Genomic DNA, 21,052 nt, shown 5'->3' with positions numbered 1-21,052 from the left:
CCCAGGTTCTTTCCTGGGTGACTTTTCTTAAAAAAGTATGTTTTTGTCTGAGGATGGCATTTGTTTTAAAACAACTTTGTAAGAATCCTTGATCATCATTCCAACTCCATCGTCATGGTTGAACACATAGAAAAGAACGTTGTCCTCATATATATTGATATATATTGGCCTATATAACATCCTGGACGATCGACGGGGTTGGTATTTGGTAACACGTAGTAGACACAACAAATATAAGCATGCTTTTGTCCAATGTGTAACCGTAGAAGCTTGAATTAGGTCAAGACGATCTAACATATTCATCATGACTACTAAAGTTCACTGGAAAGAAAAGAAAAATAGATCTAAGGTGGTTGTACGGGTGCTCATTGGGTAGTAACATATCCGATAGTCTGTTGCCTAGGGCTATATGGGCTACGATGAAGGGGGTGGGGAGGAGGGGGGCTGGGGTGGAGCTGACGACGAGGGGTAAGAATGGGGGAGGGGTATTGGTCTGGTCTTACTAGAGCTTTCTTCGTTCTCTCAGATAAAGAAACGTTCCTATTGTATTCAACTTTCCATTTATTCTACTATACCAGACAATCCAGGTGTATGCTTCGGTATAACTGGTGGCGCTATAGAACATATTACTTACGCTACCTGAACAAAGTGCGCGTGTCATTCACACCAGTTGTTACCATTGACATGATCGGATGAACGAACACCGTTAAGTCGCAACAAACAATGGTGTAATTAATTAACAACACTTAAACTTTTTTTTATGAGAATAAGCCTTGTGCCTCGCGGTGTATGTAAATTAGATAAGGGATATATGTACATCTTCAATGATTTTTTTTAGCTTGCCCATTTCCCACCCAGTAAATTATATTGCCGAACCAGAATAACTTATTTTGGTCACAAGTTTTCAAAAATTCGTATCAAAATAGTTCAATTGATTTTGGTTATGGTAGTCTCCTGAATTAAATGAAAATAAGTAGTTTGAATTGAATTCACCCTACAGTTTTTGTTTTTCATAAAAAGTAGCTTATTCCGTGATTTGTTGAACGATGTTGAAAATCCGAAAATCCAATGTTGCCTACCCAGTTAATCAGCACGTTAACTGCATTAGTGGACAAAAAAAGGAAAAAAAAAGAAAAAAAAAAAAGAAAAAGAAAAAGGGAAAAAAAAAAGAAAAAAAAAGGGGGAAAAAAAAAGAAGCTGCCCCAACTTGTTAATTATTGTTATTTGCGTCACTGATTTTGCTACTGTCGTTGGCGCCATCCTATTCCAAACAATGGAATCCTTTTCATTATATATCGGTATCTAGGATGGGTGCGTGAATTAGGCTTTTTAAATATTTTTTTTAAAAGAATTTCGCCAACTGTTCACACGTTCCATGAGAACTGCTGTCATTACGAAAACAAGTCTATACATTTCTGGGAATTCTGGAATAATTGACTTCATTAATGATACAAGCAGGATAATGCTCAGTAGTTGAACTTACATTAATCAATATGCAGTTATAGAAAAAAATGCGAGTTTCGAAAAAACTTAACTTTACTGGAAATCGGTTTGAGCAGAATATATGAGCAGAACCGTTGGGCGTTCAATGCTTTGTTTTCCGTTACAAGCCTGTCTACAATTAAAATATTTACTGCCCTTGTTGTATCATTTCCTTCCATGCTTTCCTCGTGATGTGCGTACTGTGTTATCTCTTTTAGTTTTATTTGTTTCACTTTATGTTTTGATTCGAAATGTCATCATCGGCTCTCGACCCGACGATAAACTCTCCCCATGGAAGGAGATATGGGTCAAATATTATAGTTAGTATTATATATATATATTTTTATTATATATATATATTTTTATTATATATATATATATATATATTTATATATATACTTTTTAAGAAAAAGTCACCCAGGAAAGAACCTGGGCACGAAAACCAAACTACCAAACGACTGATCCGCTTCTAACCCCAGTCCCCTTGCATCGGGACTGTGACTGTGTGATCATCGTCAGGTGTGCATCACCATTCCCGAAGGGAACAGATACTACACATGATCTATATATATATATATATATATATATATATATATATATATATAATTATATATATATATATATATATATATATATATATATATATATATATATATATTGTAACACTTTCCTATGTGAGTAGCGCCGGCAAGCTGATTCAGGGTTCTTGTCCTAAGATGTTGTGTTGTAATTGGCCAGAGAATGAAGATGTACACAAAATAAATCCAGAGGGGTGATGGTATTTTTAACAGCGATATATTGAAAGGAAACTTCTTACAGTAAGGTTAAGTGTCTTGTACTGGATATGTGGTAAAAACTTGAGGCTACGTGGCCATGAAGCCTACCATCAAGAGTGTTTCGTCCAACAGCAACCAGAGTAGACTGGTCTGTCCCTCCCTGGTAATGCATTTTATATAAATCCCTTAACAATACGTGAAAATACCACACAAATGATGAACTTTATCTTACAACTTAGCTTAAGACATAATACACAAATACTACAGTGCATTCCTACTATCCCCAAACAATTGTACTCCTTTACAGAGATAAATGTTATCACATGCATGAGTATCCCTAGAAAATATCACATGTGTGCCATCAAAATCCCAGGATAAGCCTGATACCACATGCCGATCCATAGGAGCAGCCCCAAAAGCCATAATCTGCCAATAATTACAACTGGTTACGTCAACTTAATGCCAGGAGATTTAACCCCGGCCTATATAATTCCAAGGGGATTAAACTACCACAATGGTTCCACACCATCCACACAGAACTCCCATTGCTCCGTAGCTTCTCGGCCTTTTGGCTAAGATCATGTGTAGTATCTGTTCCCTTTCGATGGGGATGGTGATGCACACCTGACGATGATCACACAGTCACAGTCCCGATGCAAGGGGACTGGGGTTAGAAGCGGATCAGTCGTTCGGTAGTTTGGTTTTCGTGCCCAGGTTCTTTCCTGGGCGACTTTTCCTTAAAAAAAGTTTATATATATATTACTGTATGGTACCAATGTTCTGCTCTTTGTTTATCTCTCTCAGCTAGTTCCTCTTAAGATGGGTTCTTACTTGCAACAGATGGGGGAAGAGTTCCGATCCCTGCTCTTCTGGCGTGCCGTGCTCGCCGAGTTCGTCGGAATGACGCTCTTTCTATTCATGGGATTGGGAGCGACATCTGCCTTTCCAAGTGCTGACGGTGGAAACCTTCGTATCGCTTTTGCATTCGGTATTGCCATTGCAACATTCGTCCACGTGACAGCTCATATCAGCGGCGGTCATCTTAATCCAGCCGTGACGCTCGCATTCTTCTGTAAGTTTACTTCTTTAGTTATTCAATCACTTCGCCCTGCTATTGAAAAGAAGGGTGCGGGGTTGGGGTGAAGGTGGGAGGCCTCGATAGAGATGTTACATTTTGAGTATATGGTGTAAGTCGGGAGGAAATTGAGAGTGGGGAAGGGGCATAATAAACCACCAGGTGAAAGATTGCTCAATAAAAACGACGCGTTAGACAATATACATGCATGGTATCCAATATGTATATAGTGACGTATGCATATAACCAAATGAAATAAGAATAAATCACACAGGCCATTTAGACATAAACCTGTCTATGAATTATATCTCATTCCTTTGTGCCTTATAAATGGCCTAACCAAAACATAACGATAGATCACCGTCCATATATATTAATATAGCAGTTTGTGTACATTAATATGTATAACGCGATTACAATAAATGTTAACCCATATCACAGATAAAGGCAAATCGCAGCGTAACACCCCCTAAAACTATGTCTTTCTTTAAACGAAAAGGCACAAGAAAAGTAACTTTAGTATATGTTACCGATGTTTTAATCGCAACGTAACTCGGTTCAACAGGTTACGGTTCTATAACGTTATCAATTTTGTTGTTGTAACATGAGATAATCATCGATGAAAATGACTGGACTATGAAGTCTAGTAGACAAACCATTATAGGTTTGTATATAGACATTAAATTTTCACATAGAATTTATTCAAAAAACATATATAGTTACAATATTTAAGAATCATGTTTGAAGGCCAATGCCTTCTCATACGACTTTTACAATACAATATAAAAATCTAATAATAATAAGAGTCTTATATGGCCTGAACTAACACCTTTACGATGTGTGACAGTATATGTTAAAACATAAATGACGGTGATTGATTTTATTATTCGTAGCTCTGCTGTTTATAGAAGCTACGAGATCATATTTTGATAGTGTTATTACACTTTATAAAAAAAATGATTTACTAACACGATTACACCCGGTTTGAGGCGTGACTTCACCGTTGATCTGTTTACCCCCTCCCCCAAGGTTTCTCCCCAACAGCTTTTCACCCGTGATCAAACTTCAACAAACTTTTCATTGCATTCTCCAATTTATGCTTACTTTAATAAGATTGTTTTTAGTTGGCTACCACGTGAATTTTGAGAGGCTGAATGGCCTAGTGCCTTACCAGCTCGGAACCGGTGCACCGATGGGTCCGAGGTGTCCAAGGCATCGCCATGTTTAGGTGTATAGAGGTCGTCGACTTCCTCTTGTCCGCGAATGGTGTTTTCAATGCCGCCCTTAAAGCGCTGGTGTCTCTGTTTGTATATCACTGAGCGGGTAGCAATTAATGCTCCAGTCCTCCCTGCTCCAGTATTCCTCGATGTCTTTGAAATTAAACCTAAAAAGTAATAGAACCACGGAGAGATAGAACCCTATATAGATTGATACGGCATATACTTTTGAAAACGTTGATATAGTACATTGGTACGCTGAAAGTTAGGACCAAGATAATGCTGACCATTAAAATAGACATTCTACGCTTCTAACGCCAGCGGCCATGTCTAAGAATTTAAAAGTAGTTTATGCCATTGAAGTTGAACAGTTGCTAAGCTGGGTACCTGGTATGTCAAGGGACCTGAATGGGGCTTGCCCCTATAAAGACATAGGTGCCGTTCGTCACATTTCCTAAAAAAAAGGCTGAAAGAGAGAACTTGTATTGCTCAATAGGAGGCGGGGGGGGGGGGGGTGTTAGTTGAGGTTAATGCGTAGGGGTTCAGTGGGGTTGGGGTAGAGGTGAGGTATTCTTGGTTATAAGGTTGGGTGAGGGAAGGGTTAGTTCATTTTTGATTGACAGCATTCAGTCACTTTTGAATGAAAGCAGTTAGTGCCATTTAGTGCCATTTTTGTCAATTAGTGCCATTTAGTGCCACGTATTGCCGTTTGGTGCCATTTTCGCCAACGTTGTTTTCTTTACTTGTGAATTGTTGTTCTTTTCTTTGTGTGTGAGTTCTTATTTTTCTGGGCATACAGGAGTGCTTTTGTGTTTTTCATTTATTTTCAGGCCAGGTCTTTGGACTTCGTTCTTCGTGGAAAAAATCCCCCTTTCTCTTTGTAGGCCCACCCTCTCCCTCATATTTAGTCTTTTAGCTACTTCCCTTACCTATTTTCTACTGCTGCGGCAGTTTTCTTTTCTTCAAAAATTTGCCAATATCCCAGGCTTACCAAACAACGACATCTGAACAAACCCTAGATGAATCCTGGCAAACAATCACTAGAATACGACCTAGACTAAACTTATCTGGCAGCTCCACTTCATCTGAAGAAACAGCCAAACCTAAACCCAATTTGACCAAAGTGATAGTCAGTGGAATAAACCAACTTAATTACTAAAGAATCCAATCACCCTTGCTAACCAAATTGGAAAAGCCAAACCTATAAATCTGATATAATTAACATTCGAATTATTAGAAACAAAGATGTTGAAATAACTGTAACAAGTAAAAGAAATGTCAAATATCTATACTAGAGCCCTGGGCTACAAAAACCAACATAGATAAACCCAAAACCAAAACTTCCAAACACCCTGTGAAGTTGGGGAACAGAAATTATATGGAGGGTGTTCTAAGGTTCATGAAAGTGGTGTCTCTAGTTATCGACAATAGCTGAGGTCTATATACCTTTACCGTACTGTCAGCTTACACGCTACAGAGCAGCACAGTGTACAAGGTCCACTGTAAGACTGCTTGGAACATAAATTTGAAAAGTGAAAGAGTGTAGGTGTTATAGACCTTATTAATTTTTTAGTGTAAGTAAACACAGAACTACTGCCACTGCGCACAACCTTTATTCTACTTCTATACCGTAGGTAATTCGGGCGTGATAATGCATACAACACGGTCACTTTTGACCACTTCTGTACATAAACCCTACAACGTGAATTATTCATCAACGGCGCTTAAACGAGGTCACTTTGTTTCATTAAAGGTGCTATAATAACAACTCCCTGATTTCATATAGCTTGTGTTAAAGAATTCATAATAGTGAATAATTAACCCCATATTCGGAAAAACAAATTCAGTGTCCCGCATATGTCATGAAGCAGAACTAATTTCACTGTTCAGGTTAGAAATATTTTAAATATCTTGAATGCTTCAATTAAATGATGGCTCCAGCTCCTCGTAAGTGATTTATTCGTTATTATTGACCAACTGTAACCCTTTCAAAAAGTTATTCAAAACAACAACGTATACCAACACCAATGGACTTTGCCACGAGTGACAAATTTGCAATCTATTGGAAACTTTTATAAGTTTTTATGCCTTCCATATAGTGGTTTCTGATGGAAATAGGGTATATGTATTCCTGTTAGACTAAGTTGTCCAGTCGCTTTTACTGTTGAAAGTCTGTTGTTGTAAAGGTCATGAATCAATTCTCACCTTAGGATGAAAGTAGTATAAAAATCTCATAATATACAATAATATCCTACTTTCACCCGGGGCCTGGAAATGAGCACCTCATCCCTCTCTCACGATGCTTCTATGTAGGTATGACAGAAACACATGCTTTGCTCTGTTTTTGTTTAGTTATTTTACAGTTTGTTTGTTGGAAATAGTGTCATGATTCGGTACAAATGTAAATTATTATTTAATTTACTAGCCATATAGTCTTGTCGAGGGTGGTCACTCGTTCTGGTACTCATATTGTGGCACTGAGGTTATAATGTGTACTCAGGATCACGTGTACCCTTATTCGTACTCGTACTCATACTGCTGTACTTATAACACCCACCCATACTGTATTAATCCCTGTCTCAAACACCGTCACAAGTCTTGTTGCAGGCCTCGTCTTCTAAGTATTATCCTGTTGGGGCCTCAGCATGCATGTGTGTTTATCGTGTCCCTATCTATAGTTGTCAACCCTGCAATTGTTTCTTGTTTTTTCCTTCTTAAATCCCTGTTTTGCACCCTGTTTTGCTCTGAGTTACCGTCAATTTGTCTACTTTCGCGTAATTAGTCCATAAAATAAGTCAGCCTTTTGAGCTGATTTTGGAGATTGTTTTCGATGCTATCTTCTTATTATTATTTGGAAGCATATTTAACAATCTAGGTCTATAGCGTGTGTTAAAGAATTCATTATAGTGAATAATTAACGTCAGGTCGTTAAAAACAAATTCAGTGTCCATATGTCATGAAGCAGAACTAACTTCACTGTTCAGGTTAGAAATATTTTAAATATCTGGAATGCTTCAATTAAATGATGGCTCCAGCTCCTACAGATTTATTCGTTATTATTGACCAACTGTCTTCTAAATTCCAATAACCTTTTCAAAAAGTTATTCAAAACAACATGCAACGTACCAATTTGTGTGACACCCAACACCAATGGACTTTACCACGAGTGACAAATTTGCAATCTATTGGAAACTTTTATAAGTTTTTATGCCTTCCATATAGTGGTTTCTGATGGAAATAGGGTATATGTATTCCTGTTAGACTAAGTTGCCCAGTCGCTTTTACTGTTGAAAGTCTGTTGTTGTAAAGGTCATGAATCAATTCTCACCTTAGGATGAAAGTAGTATAAAAATCTCATAATATACAATAATATCCTACTTTCACCCGGGGCCTGGAAATGAGCACCTTATCCCTCTCTCACGATGCTTCTATGTAGGTATGACAGAAACACATGCTTTGCTCTGCTTTTGTTTAGTTAGTTTACAGAAAAGCTGTCGGTAATTGAATGAGTCATGCGTATGCGGGGGGGGGGGGGGGGACTGGCTATATTAATCATCTCTGCATTGGGGATTAGCACACTTTATGTCGCTTGACCCATAACTAACCCGTGTATCCGCATGTAAGTAGTATTAGTATATCAAAACGAGAGATTGTCAAATGGCGCTCATAAAGTGCTTAATAGCAGGTGGTTATTTGTACAGTGCAATGTAGCGACTCACGCCATGTACATAAACATGAGCATGATGCAATTCGCCATCGAATATATATATATATATATATATATATATATATAAATATATATATATAGGCCTATATATATAGGCCTATATATATAGGCCTATATATATATATATATATATATATGTTGGAAAATCAAGAACAGTGAAAAAACTTTCAGCCTCCACCGGGATTCGAACCACGGGCCTCCCGCTCTGTACGCGGACACCCTAACCACTAGGCTATGGACGCTATATATATATATATATATATATATATATATATATATATATATATATATGCGTGCACTTCCATTCTCGTTCTTCTACATGCACACAAGCTCCTGCTGTATAACATAAATAGGTGTGCTCCTGTTGCATTTTGGCACTTTCCACGAGAATATTTGGATTGATTGATTTTGACTAATAAATAGGAGAAAAACTACCATATATACGCAATGAGTGAAATCTTTACGCGGGTGTGACCTCTGGATATATGCTATTATACACCTAAAGAAATATCAACACATGTGGAAAGTTGTGACCAAACCTTTTATCATTCTGTCACTACCTACCTCACACGTAAATAACTTAAATTTACTTCGCTTATTTTTACCCTCTTCGAAGTATACTGAAGAACATTTTGCTCTATTCTTCAATGGATTTCTGAAAAGAGTGTTGATATTACCCTTTGTATATTTGACTTCTGATGGTATACTGCAAGTGAGTGATGCCAAGCGAACAACGGTCTAGTAAACAGTTAAAGGTCAAAGGTAAATGATGGTGTCTTCGATTTTGCCCTGCGGTTTAGTTTCATCATTCAATGTATGTGATTGCACCCTTTACCGTGATCGGATTGTGTAAGAATGAGCCTTAGATTTATATACTTGTAAAGAAATTATTGAATCAAAACAGTCGAAGCAAAGACAACACTACTTAACTTCGTGCATGCGTTAAATTTGACAGTATAATTCATGTAAACGTGTGAATTAATCATTGAAAGTGCCTCACAATACAAACTTGACGTTTCCTTCTTACACTGTATATATTCTAGTTAGTTTTATTGAGACTTGCATGGACTTAACTTGCGTTCGAAAAGTGGTTACAAATTCACTTTCAAACACGACAGCCATGCACAGAGCCTTTGAACAGCAGCTATACATTTAGACTGCAGGGAGTTGGACGAGACCGTCTTCCGCCTTCCAACTCCCTGATCTGCATATGTATAGGTTTAAGGCACTGAAGACTCGCCCAAACCGCGTGCCGCAACTGAAAAAAAATTAACTTTCCGTTGCTTGCAAGTGAAATTTTTTCTAGTCGCTACAAAATGCAGACAGTAGTGTAACGTGATACCTTGTTATCTTTTATCTGGACCTGAGATATCCATCGCTGCTATGTACACTGTATTGTGGGTATTGGCCGAAGCTGCATGTATTGACTGTACACTAGTGTCTAATTACCGACGGTAGCAAGCTGTGTGTGTATTCTCTGGGATCGATGGTGGTGTCTAACACTTCTGTTACACCTCATTCGAAACTAGGTCAGATTACCGGCATTAGACGTTTATTTGTGGGCGATTCTTCTCTTCCTTTAAGGGGATTAGTGACATAACTGCAAACCTACTAATCAATAACATTTAGTACTACAGTGCAGCTGCAGCCCTGTAATATACATGATCAAGTATTGTATAGATTTAATATCATTGTCTAATTCTAAACATCGTCTTGTAGGTTTGCCATATTAACTTGTCCGACGTCATAATGTATGCAAATGCGGTTTGGCAAAGGCCATGGATATGAATACTTTCAAAAATATGTAACTAATATATTGTGGAATTCTTAATCAGTCACGTATTGTTTGTTTGTTGGAAGTAGTGCCATGATTCGGTACAAATGCAAATTATTATTTAATTTACTAGCTATAGTCTTGTCGAGAGTGGTCACTCGTTCTGGTACTCATATTGTGGCACTGAGGTTATAATGTGTACTCAAGGTCACGTGTACTCTTATTCGTACTCGTACTCATACTGCTGTACTTATAACACCCACCCATACTGTATTAATCCCTGTCTCAAACACCGTCACAAGTCTTGTTGCAGGTCTCGTCTTCTAAGTATTATCCTGTTGGGGCCTCAGCATGCATGTGTTTATCGTGTCCCTATATCTATAGTTGCCAACCCTGCAATTGTTTCTTGTTTTTTTCCTACTTAAATCCCTGTTTTGCACCAGAACTGCACATCTTTGCATAATCCCATTCACCAGGCATAACGGTTCTGCTCTGAGTTACCGTCAGTTTGTCTACTTTCGCGTAATTAGTCCATCAAATAAGTCAGCTTTTTGAGCTGCTTATGGGGATGTTTTTCGATGCTATCTTATCATTATTTGGAAGCATATCTAACAATATAGGCCTATAGCTTCAGCCTTGTTCACATTTGAGAATGCAAGGAGGATCTGACCACACAATGGTGAAGATGATGGTAGGGTGATCTCCTTTTTGGGGAGGAACTGCCCCCCACCCTCGGGTGATCACTGAGAATTGTTTTTATTACTTGGACGTTAGAGGATCTTCATTCAAGGAAGGGCACCAATAATTTAATGGAGGGGCACAATAATCGTGGGATGCAACATGCGAAAATTATTTACACGAAGTGGTGGCATGCCCAGATGGGGGGGGGGGGGGCACAGTTATCTTCACCGGGGGTGCGGGTGCGGAGGGTGTCACTCCTGTGCCCGGCCTGGCTTTACTGGCCGACAGTAATGAATTAAACGAGAATTTAAAAGTTTAAAGCTCAATGCGACAAACTTAAATTTAAAACAGCCATTGCGTTTGATTATTCATAATTTTGTTTGGCAGAGTTATATACGTATCAACATGTATGCATCACGTGAACAATAGTTTGTCCAGAATTATGTTTATCATAATTAGATTTGGAAAAGTTAGAGGGCCTGACGTTGCGATCCTAGCAGGATCTTCTTCATAGGCTAACTGAAACGAAAGCAATCTAAAAACACATCAAGAGACATAGATTGACACTTGACATTTAGATACAGAGAGATACATATGGGCAGATAGTTAACTGCACCTACACAGGCTATTGTACTACATGAACAGTTTGCTAACATATTTTTTTTGTGGCTTTCTCTTAGTAATAAATATTTGTCACATGTTTTGACTGCAGCTTTTGATTAATATAAAGCAAACTTGGCAAGCTTGAAGGAAAACCACGGATGACAGCTCACATAATAAAATGGTCACCCCTGACGGATATCCGACATAGGTGTCACATCCGTCAATAACATGCTTCGTAGCTATCAATTGACATTACCATTGCAAAATAATCACCGACTTTTTGTCAGCAAATTGGTTTGTTTTCAAAAGAGTTATACTGGCATGCCGGGGTATATAAAGTTATGAACCGTGATTTTAGCGAAGGGACGAAAATAGTAGAAGTCAGAAGCCACACGCATCGATATTCAAGTCTCTACTATAGGCGCATCCATGCAGTATTCATGCTGTCAGTACATCATAACATAATCATTTACCATACTGTCTGTATATGATATCCTTCCCCCGGACGAACGAGGTGAAGTGTACTGGGTTTTCTTCTGCGGCACGTAAAACGCAATAACAACTTCTGGGTACGGGATTTTGTAAGCGAATCAGGACACAAAACAAGGTTTAGCTGTCGTTCGATTTGCTTTTCTTTATACGAAGCCTATAGATAAAGTCTACACACTAAACCTGCCTAAATGCCCATATATCGGTATCAAAGAATCACCTTGTCTGCGAGAAGTTGATTTTTTACGTCAGTATCCTTGATAACCCATGATTACGGGATAAATGTCTTCAAATCTATATTTCGAAATGCTGCACTGTATACTATCAGGGGGCATATCCATGGGGGAATGAGGACTGTATACCTCTGGTAGTTATTATTATTAACCACAACTCTGCGTGTTAGACCTAATTATAGCCCAACTATGCCTCAGAATGCAGCATTACACGTCTAATATTTTAATTTCGTTTTCCTCTCTGGAAGAGGATCTCTAAACCTCCTACACTGAAGCCGCTCTCAACGACCCCGAGGCCAACACCCCTCATTTAAAAAAACCCATTGAATCAGCCTGTGACTATTGTTAGCAAATGAAGATTGAAATAACAACAACATATCTTTAAAGAAAAGATAAAAAATTGTAGTCGTCATTAGTATTCAAATATGTAATCGGAGTTTGATATTGACATGAATCTTCTTACAAACGCATAAATTATTCTGCAGGCATGGAAAAGGTCTCTTTCACGTGTAAATTATGTAGGTTGGTGAATAAATTAAAGGCATATTTTCAGTCTAACTGCAGTATTGAGATAACCGTAGCTATGCCCATACGTCATCCTTAATCACTGTAGTTGCAAATCCACTATTGCCGCACTGTGACTCATATATATATATATATATATATATATATATATATATATATATATATATATATATATATATATATATATATATATATATATATATATATATATATATATATATGTATATATATATATAACAAATATCTGAAAATGAAAATGTTTGAGGCCCCTGCAGGTTGTGAAGCCCTAAGTAGCCTATATATACCTGACTATATGTCGCTGACGATTTGAAAACTCCAATGAGAGAATGTCTGGTATCCGTCAGGTAAACACACGTGGCCAATCGAAAGCAACGATTAAAATTCAAATTGTTCGGTCATTGACCGTACAATTTGATTTCTATTATTTCAAGGTTGAAATTGACTTGAAACTGGAAAAAGGAAGATACGTTTCATAGATTTCAAATTCCTACGAACTTAATGGGAGACGTTTGTTCATTGTGCGCGAAGTGCTTAATAATTATGTGTGTAAGTGCATCCGTATAGGCCTATACATATAGAAATGAGTATAATGACCGACTTAATGTCTCTAGTTGATAATAAATCATAATCGATATGCCAGAGCACATGTGATTGATTTTGAAGTATTTGCAATGCCTGCAGGCTTTCAAAACTCCGGATGTTACCAATGCGGAGCAGGTGTACTTTCATTCTGCATGGCAGAGTGTAAAGCAAATTATATACTTGTAACTGATCGACAATTACCAAAATACCAAACCTATCCAGTCCTTATTCAAATTTAGTTTGTAATTCATAAATTGACTTTCACTATTGTATAACATTGAAATTACTACCCCACCCAGCAACCCTAAACCCCCCAACCCCCCCCCCCCAAAAAAAAAACAACAACATAAAACAAAACCCAATCAGATGGAGAAGCTGACCAAACTATCCCCTTTCCAAGTGACGTCATAGAATACCTAGATGGAATGATTAAATCATATTCCCCACCCTACATCGACCCACTCATGGACATTTTATATTCCGTTTGGGAGATATCACATCGCGAGGTCAATGTTCAATGTCATATTATAAGTAGGAAATTTCCTTATTTTCTCTCTTCCTTTCACCTTTATTCATCAAAATGTTAACACTTGCAGTTGCGAATGCATGGGACCTCCTCTATGTCAATGTTTATGGTACATATCTATCTTCTTACTTGCTTAAGTAATGTCGTGCTGGGAAACATTGCAGTGCAATTGCAAAACACAACAACAGCATATTGAAGTTGACATTGATTAAATTTGATTTTGTTTTCACACTTACGTCATTAATTTGTCAAGTTTCCTTTCAAAATAATCATAAAAAGACGGAGAGTTTTGCAATGATTTGTTTTGCAGTTTGTGTGGAATATTCACAAATCTGTATATCATGCAGAATATATATAGGCCTACTAGTTGACGTTATGTAATACCCATCGGTTGTTATTAACCTTTAAAACAGTAAGGAGTTTTCTTTTGATTGAACAATATACTATCCACGTTGTCAACACACCTCGGTATTGTTGTTATATAGACAAGTTTTTGCGTAATTACTTGCACAGTTATACAACTTAGCGAGTTAGTATAAGCAAACCAAGTGCCTTTATGAGAACTCTTTCACACATTTCATTGTTTTTGTAGTGTTCAGAGCACACAGGCAGGCAAAGTTCGGTCCTCGGGCCGCATCTGGCCCTCGAGTAAAGTTTCTGCGGCCCTTAAGAAAATTTTCAAAAACCTCTTTTTATGTGGTCCGCAGAAAAACATGAAATATGCAAACTTTGGGAGTTAACTTTGGGAGTAAACTTTGGGATTGAACTGGCTTAGTGGTAGGATACATCAGCATACGATAACGAACAGACAATGTCTAGTTAGCACTTTCTGACCTTTTATTTGATCAATAATGTAATGTAGTTGAAGAGAGCATAGCGCCCTGTGGCAGCTGGTTATGGGAGCTCTACTTACTACGTACCATTTCTTGGCAAATACTTCACCTTGGAACTATTTTTTGGTACTGAATGATTTGTTTACACCTCTGGATTCTACTGGGATATCATACACTTCTTCCCCAGCTTGTTATTGAATAATTCCGTGACCTACATTTAAAAATTCCTATGTCAGTTATGCTATGTGCACTAGAATCATTGTGTCAGTCCAGTAGAAAGGTTTAGGGTGTCCCTAGCCACCCTTGCCTTTATTGTGTTTACTGTCTTGTTGCCTACACAAAGAGCCCATTCATCAAGCATGATGTACGATTCATCGGATGACTTACTCGCTTTCAGAAGCTGGATTCCACAGAACAATAGGAACTCCCTCTGTTGATGCATCGTGTAAAGACTCTTGGTATAAACAAAGTACCCGCAACTAAGAAAGGTGTCCGTGCAGGAAGAACGAAGGATCGCCCTGGCAAGGAGCCTCAACAATCTCAATCAATTCTGCATGGAGAAACCCACAACTATGACTCCCAGCTTAATTTTGCTATGCTCAATGCCCGATCTGTAACAAACAAGACTAGTGGAGTTATTGACTTTGTACTTGATGATGATTTGGATGTACTTGGCATCTGCGAAACATGGCTCCCGGAGGATTACCATGCTGCCATAGGCGAATTAACTTCAGCTGCTTACTCATTCACACATAAAAGTGAACTCAAGGTTCAAGTTAGTCCCTTACCTGTGCGCTACCAGTCATTTGAATTTATTGAGGGTAATATCATCTCCGACTCAAAGCCAATACAAGTTGCTATTATCGTCCACCAGGCTCTTCATCCCCATTAAACCCATTCCTGGAAGAATCATCTGCCTTATAAGAACCTCATAGCTTCACACCAGGTTCGCTCATCATCTCTGGAGATTTCAACATTCACGTGAACACAAGTGATGCCAAAACTCAGTCATTCAGCGATCTTCTGAAATCGCATGGACTATATCCAACACATCAATGAACCAACACATGACCACAGACATACACTTGACCTCTTCATATCTCGACAGTTACTAGTGAGTGCTACTACTGAGAACTCAGATGTCAGAGTTGCAGGAGGACTTTCTGATCATGTAGCAATTCTCTGCAAATTGCATATCATCAGAAAACAGTATCTTCACGTAATTTCAGTTCAATAGATCCAGTTGCTTTCATGAGCTATCTTCAGTCGAAGTCCATTATTGAAAGCTGTTCCAGTGATGACCCTGCAATGGCAGTTGGAAGCTTCAACTCAATTATAGATGAAGTTCTCAACAGTCATGCCCCTGCAAAAGTCAGAGTGGTCAAAATTAGACCAAACTCAAAATGGTAAAATGTGAGGAGATAGCTGGAGGGAAACAAATTCGTAAACAGTTAGAAAATCAGTGGCGTTCTTCAAAACTCGTGATCCACCGTGACGTCTTTACCTCGCAGCGTCAAGTTGTACAATCCTGTCTCCGATCTGCCAAACTGACACATTACTCTGGTCGTGTTGAGGATTACCAACGTGATTCACAAAAATTGTTTCATCTCACAGATGAACTCTTGAACAGACAAAAAGACTCGACTCTACCAGAATATATGTGTCTTCAACACACGTGAATGATTTCAGCCACTTCTACAAGGACAAGGTGGATCAGCTCTGTTCAAGCTTGGAAGCCAGACCCAGGCTTGTTCTGGCCATCCTACGTCAGCTGCTGATCACACTTTTGTTCTTGATTCTCGTCGTCCAGTAACGATGTCAATTCTATCATTCTCAAGTCACCAACCAAGTCTTGCGATTTGGAACCAATACTAACACATCTTTTGAAGAAGTTCTTGCCGGTTGTTGTTCCTGCCATCACCAACATCATCAATACCACGTTTGAAAATGGATTTGTGCCGGTTGCCTTGAGAGTCGCGCGTTTACGTCCAATCTTGAAGCCGCCAGGCTTGGATCGCAACATTCTGCAGAATTACAGACCCATATCAAACCTCCCCTATGTCTCAGAAACAATGGAGCGTGCTTCTTTCAGTCATCTTACGGAACATTTGGTTGACAATCAGATACTTGATTGTCGCCAATCAGCATGTAGATCCCACCATAGCGTCGAGATTGTCCTTGTGAGTCTGATGGATCACATACTACGCCAGATAGCCGATGGTAAGCTTACTAGACACTGTGCGTCATTCTACTTTGATCGATCGCCTGAAAACATTCGGAGTCAGATCATTGGCACTTGACTGGTTCAGCTCCTAACTCAGTGGTCACTTGCAGCGCATCCCCATCAACGGCGTCAAGTCTGATCCAAAGCCTCTAACACATGGAGTTCCCCAAGGCTCTGTTGGGGGACCTCTACTATTCTCTGTCTACACTCAGCCACTGGGTAAACCCATCAACAGTCACAATGTCGGATATCATTCCTACGCCGATGATAGACAGCTTTTTCTCTCCTTATATCCTTCCGAAGATAATCTGATATCAGTTCTGAAACGCTTGGAAGAGTGTATCACAGATGGGCAGAGCTGGTTGGCAGAAATAACCTAAAACTGAACGGGAGTAAGTTTGAGTTTATATTAATATAGGCTCAAAGGTGATGTTGAACAAGATCCCACAATCTCCTCTCGCAGTCTGTGATTCCCATGTCAATCCGAAGGAGAAATGTCGAGATCTCGGCGTGATCATCGATTCGAACATGACACTCAAGGATAACATATCTTCGGTTTCCAAGTCCATCAGATTCCAGCTCAGACATCTCTCACATATTCGCAAGTTTTAGACTCGCAAGGCAATCGAATAAATGGCCCACTCTATTATCTCATCCCGACTGGATTTCTGTAACTCTTTTTTCATGAATCTTCCGGACTATCAACTGAGTCGCCTTCAACGTCTTCAAAACTCAGCAGCCAGGCTGGTTACACTGACTAAACTTACATCCCACATCTCGCCTGTCCTCGGTATACTGCACTGGCTACCTGTTCGCCAGCGCATTCTCTTCAAGACTCTCCTCCTTGTTTTTCATTATCTTCATGGCACATCACCTTCATACATTCAAGAACTCATTCATCCGTACCAACAACCTATACGCCAGCTCGCTCCACCAACAGAGGGCTCTTGCACATTCCACGAACACAACACTCTTGGGATCACCGACCCTTTTCTGCATTTGGGGCATCCCCCTGTAACTCGCTCCCTCCTAGCCTTCGGCAGGAAAGCTCCCTCACCCACCTCAAGTCTCAACTGAACCTTTCCTTTTTGTCAACGCTTAACTATGTTTGATTAACTATATTTTGCTACTTTTCATTTCATGCCGAGCCTGTACTGTATATTTTAAAATCTTTCTCATTACCTGCGCTGTGGCCCGCCGATTAGGTTCAATATGTCATTGTAGCCCCGCAATACCTACACACCCTTGGTACAAGACAATGACTCATTTAATGAGTGATATTTAGCTCTGATCAAAAAGCAAAAGTTAATTTCAGTGACACTACTTAAAGGAGTATTGTTTCGTTCTATAAGAATAAATTTCGTAAAAGTTCACTCTGTAGAAGCGACTGAAATGGAAAGAGTGACAATCGTGTACGCTTCATCATCCTTTGTGTCCCAAGTGTCCGCACATGTTAAATGGATGACGCTTCGCGTGCACCACATTAATCTGTGGTTCACCATGGAAGTACTACACGGTTATACTTGCTGCTTGTTATTGCTATTATGCAGATGGTATATATCTATGCCTGGAGAATACATGTAACGGATATCACCTCCACGACGGCCACAATATAACGTATCCTGTATATATTACATGGCAATGGAAGTTGTATTGGATGCCAAAAATTCATTGGACCATCAACTTTGAAAGAACTTACATGAGGCGCAAATACAATCATCAACATTAATCCATGTGATATATACGTTTGTGATGAAACACTTTCCACAACAGCTAAGACAAAAAACAACTGTTAATTACATTTCGTGGATATCTGCACCTGTTTCCGATGTTCCTTTTATATAACACTATACAAATACTATCGCAACTATTAAAATGATATCACAAAGCCATCAGTTCTTAAATGTGTGACATGTTTCTTGTTTTGATATTGGTGCATGTTATTGTGAATGTTATTGCTTTGAAAGAACATCGAAGTTGTTTTCGCATTACTTAATCATAACATTGTTTTCAGTAATTATGCACTTTTACCCAGAAAGTTATCGAGGGGAAATTAAAAAAAAAAAAAAACTAAATGAAACTAAATGGTTTCATTTTCTAATGTACATATACATTGACAGTACACTTCAGACGATTGCAATCGCAATATTTGACTTTCGAAGTATCATCACAAAGATTTTTGTCATCTAAAAAAGAGAGAAAATGAAGTTGCCAGGGCAACCATGCACCTGCATCAATATTACTGTAGAGTTTGTTTCAAGTTTGATCACAACAAGTTATTTAGATAATAATTGAATCAATTTGCTATTGGCTAATTATAGCTCTGGCAAAGAAATGTTCGCTTCCGAATGTTTACGGCTAGTAAATTCGTTCTTGATACATGAACCGATACAGCTTGATCTCAGACAACTATACCGCAAATGTTACTGAAGATTTATGATGGTAATAATTAATCCCATGAATGATTTATGTCTGGCCACCTGACAATACTTCCGTGCTTTGAGGCTTACTTCCCATCAAAGCAAATTTCACACGGTATCTATTGTATGGAACGCCAAGAAGAAATAAAAAAAAAAGACCGACCAAACAACCATATTGATTTAACCTGAAGATACAAATGAGAGTTTTGACACCAAGGCAGTTTCCACTGATACGTATTGACAACCATGGTAATATATATGAAATAGAGACATTTGTTTTTCATTGAAAAAAACTTAAAGAAATAAACTTAAAAGTGTAAATAAACGACAAAATAAATAAGTGAAGAGGATCTTTCTCAAGATACCAGAGCGTGTAATTGGAATTTTCTATACTGCATATATTCTTTTTGTTCCTCTCGGCGCTCCTTACTTACCATATGTCTCATAGATGGTGAAAAGTATGACCAATTGCAAAGATTACTTTTATGTGCTTAAATTTGCGTTTCATTTATGACCTTAGCCTTTAGGTACGTCATATTAACAACATATACCGTATGATTTCCTTTAAACAACATGTTAGGTATCATCCAATATACGAAGACTACACGATGTCAAGGTTATATAATCGAGCTAATCCTGGCTTAAAATTGGATGAGATTTTTGTCGACCGGAAGATATGTATGGGGAACTTTGAAGTCATTATATGCATGCAAAAGGATATACGCGGTACCGTGATACATATATACATATAAACATACATACATACACACACACACACACACACATATATATATATATATATATATATATATATACATCAATTACCTATTTTTAAGGCAGTATATATATAGGCTTGAAAATGGGTCATTCCATTAAATAACTCGGACTTTAATATTCATATGTTATTTTAATCGTTTTCATGAAACGATGTAACATCTGATATTTATATGGGTTATAGTGCTTTTGTTCAAGTAATCTAGTTTGCAGATTCAGAAAATCTAGCATTAAGATAGCAGTTTGGTTTTTGGTCTCTGGTTTGCACATACAGAGCAAACGTCAGTAAGTAATCAAACTGAGTTACAGGTTGTTTTCACTCAAATAGAGATCAATAATTGCCACATAATTCACGATACTAGAATAGCCCTTTTTGACACTCTTTTATCCAACCCGCTCTCACCATTACTTTATGGTGTCAATCACACGCTAGAGCACGTCCAACTTTACTTGAAATACAAAATTATTGATTATTTGTTGTAAATGAAGGCACTTGACGATTAACAGCTCAAATGCTGCGTTGTCGTGGTTTTAGTTTGATGGTAAACCTTGTGAAAATCAACTGATTTCAACGGATTTAACCATTCGGGGTACTATACTAATGCCGGGTTGATATAAGGATTCAGTAATTTGACCCATTACAAATATAATTTTTGGGGTATAAAGATTAAATCCCTGTTTTTTTCTTGAATCAGAAGTCCTTTCTTAATTAATTAAGAAATAATTGCGTATCAATATATATCAAATCCTATAAGGACAGCCGCATTTGCTTTGTGCCGTTTTATTGTTTCTTAATTTCTGACATTAAAAAGGTCACGTGTCTTTTCTGTAAAATTAGTAGGTATTTTATACTTCGAGTGGATGAGCGAAAAAGTCAGTCTTCTCAAATTGTATTTGCATTAATTTCTATTTTTGGTTATAGTTATTAAGATTTGTGTAAGGTATGTATCCATTATCAGTTGGTTTGTGATTCCTTGTTTCTCGTGTTTATAATTATTATTTTCCCCGCCTTCTTTGACTTATGCCATTTCCGTCGATAGCCTACTTAATATCTTTAAATCTACATCTCAATCTCTCACAATATCTCTTA

The 21,052-nt window shown here is 38.1% G+C and overlaps 1 protein-coding gene and 1 pseudogene across 2 annotated transcripts in view; both read left to right on the top strand.

The window, feature by feature from the left end:
• LOC139965423 (aquaporin-1-like) overlaps positions 1-21,052 on the top strand; it is a 51,102-nt gene that overhangs the window by 2,337 nt on the left and 27,713 nt on the right. Inside the window, exon 2 of one of the 2 annotated variants that reach the window (XM_071967754.1) lies at positions 3,067-3,330. In XM_071967754.1, coding sequence (XP_071823855.1) covers positions 3,078-3,330 — 253 coding nt within the window. In that variant the 5' untranslated portion in view covers positions 3,067-3,077. Of the gene's footprint in view, positions 1-3,062; positions 3,331-21,052 lie in introns of both variants that reach the window. The other variant, XM_071967753.1, reaches the window with a different exon arrangement.
• On the top strand, positions 2,811-2,887 carry LOC139965875 (U2 spliceosomal RNA; annotated as a pseudogene).

The sequence above is a fragment of the Apostichopus japonicus genome, chromosome 3, assembly GCF_037975245.1.
Source record: "Apostichopus japonicus isolate 1M-3 chromosome 3, ASM3797524v1, whole genome shotgun sequence".
Classification (NCBI taxonomy): Eukaryota; Metazoa; Echinodermata; class Holothuroidea; order Aspidochirotida; family Stichopodidae; genus Apostichopus; species Apostichopus japonicus.
This window is presented reverse-complemented; position numbering and strand designations above follow the sequence as displayed.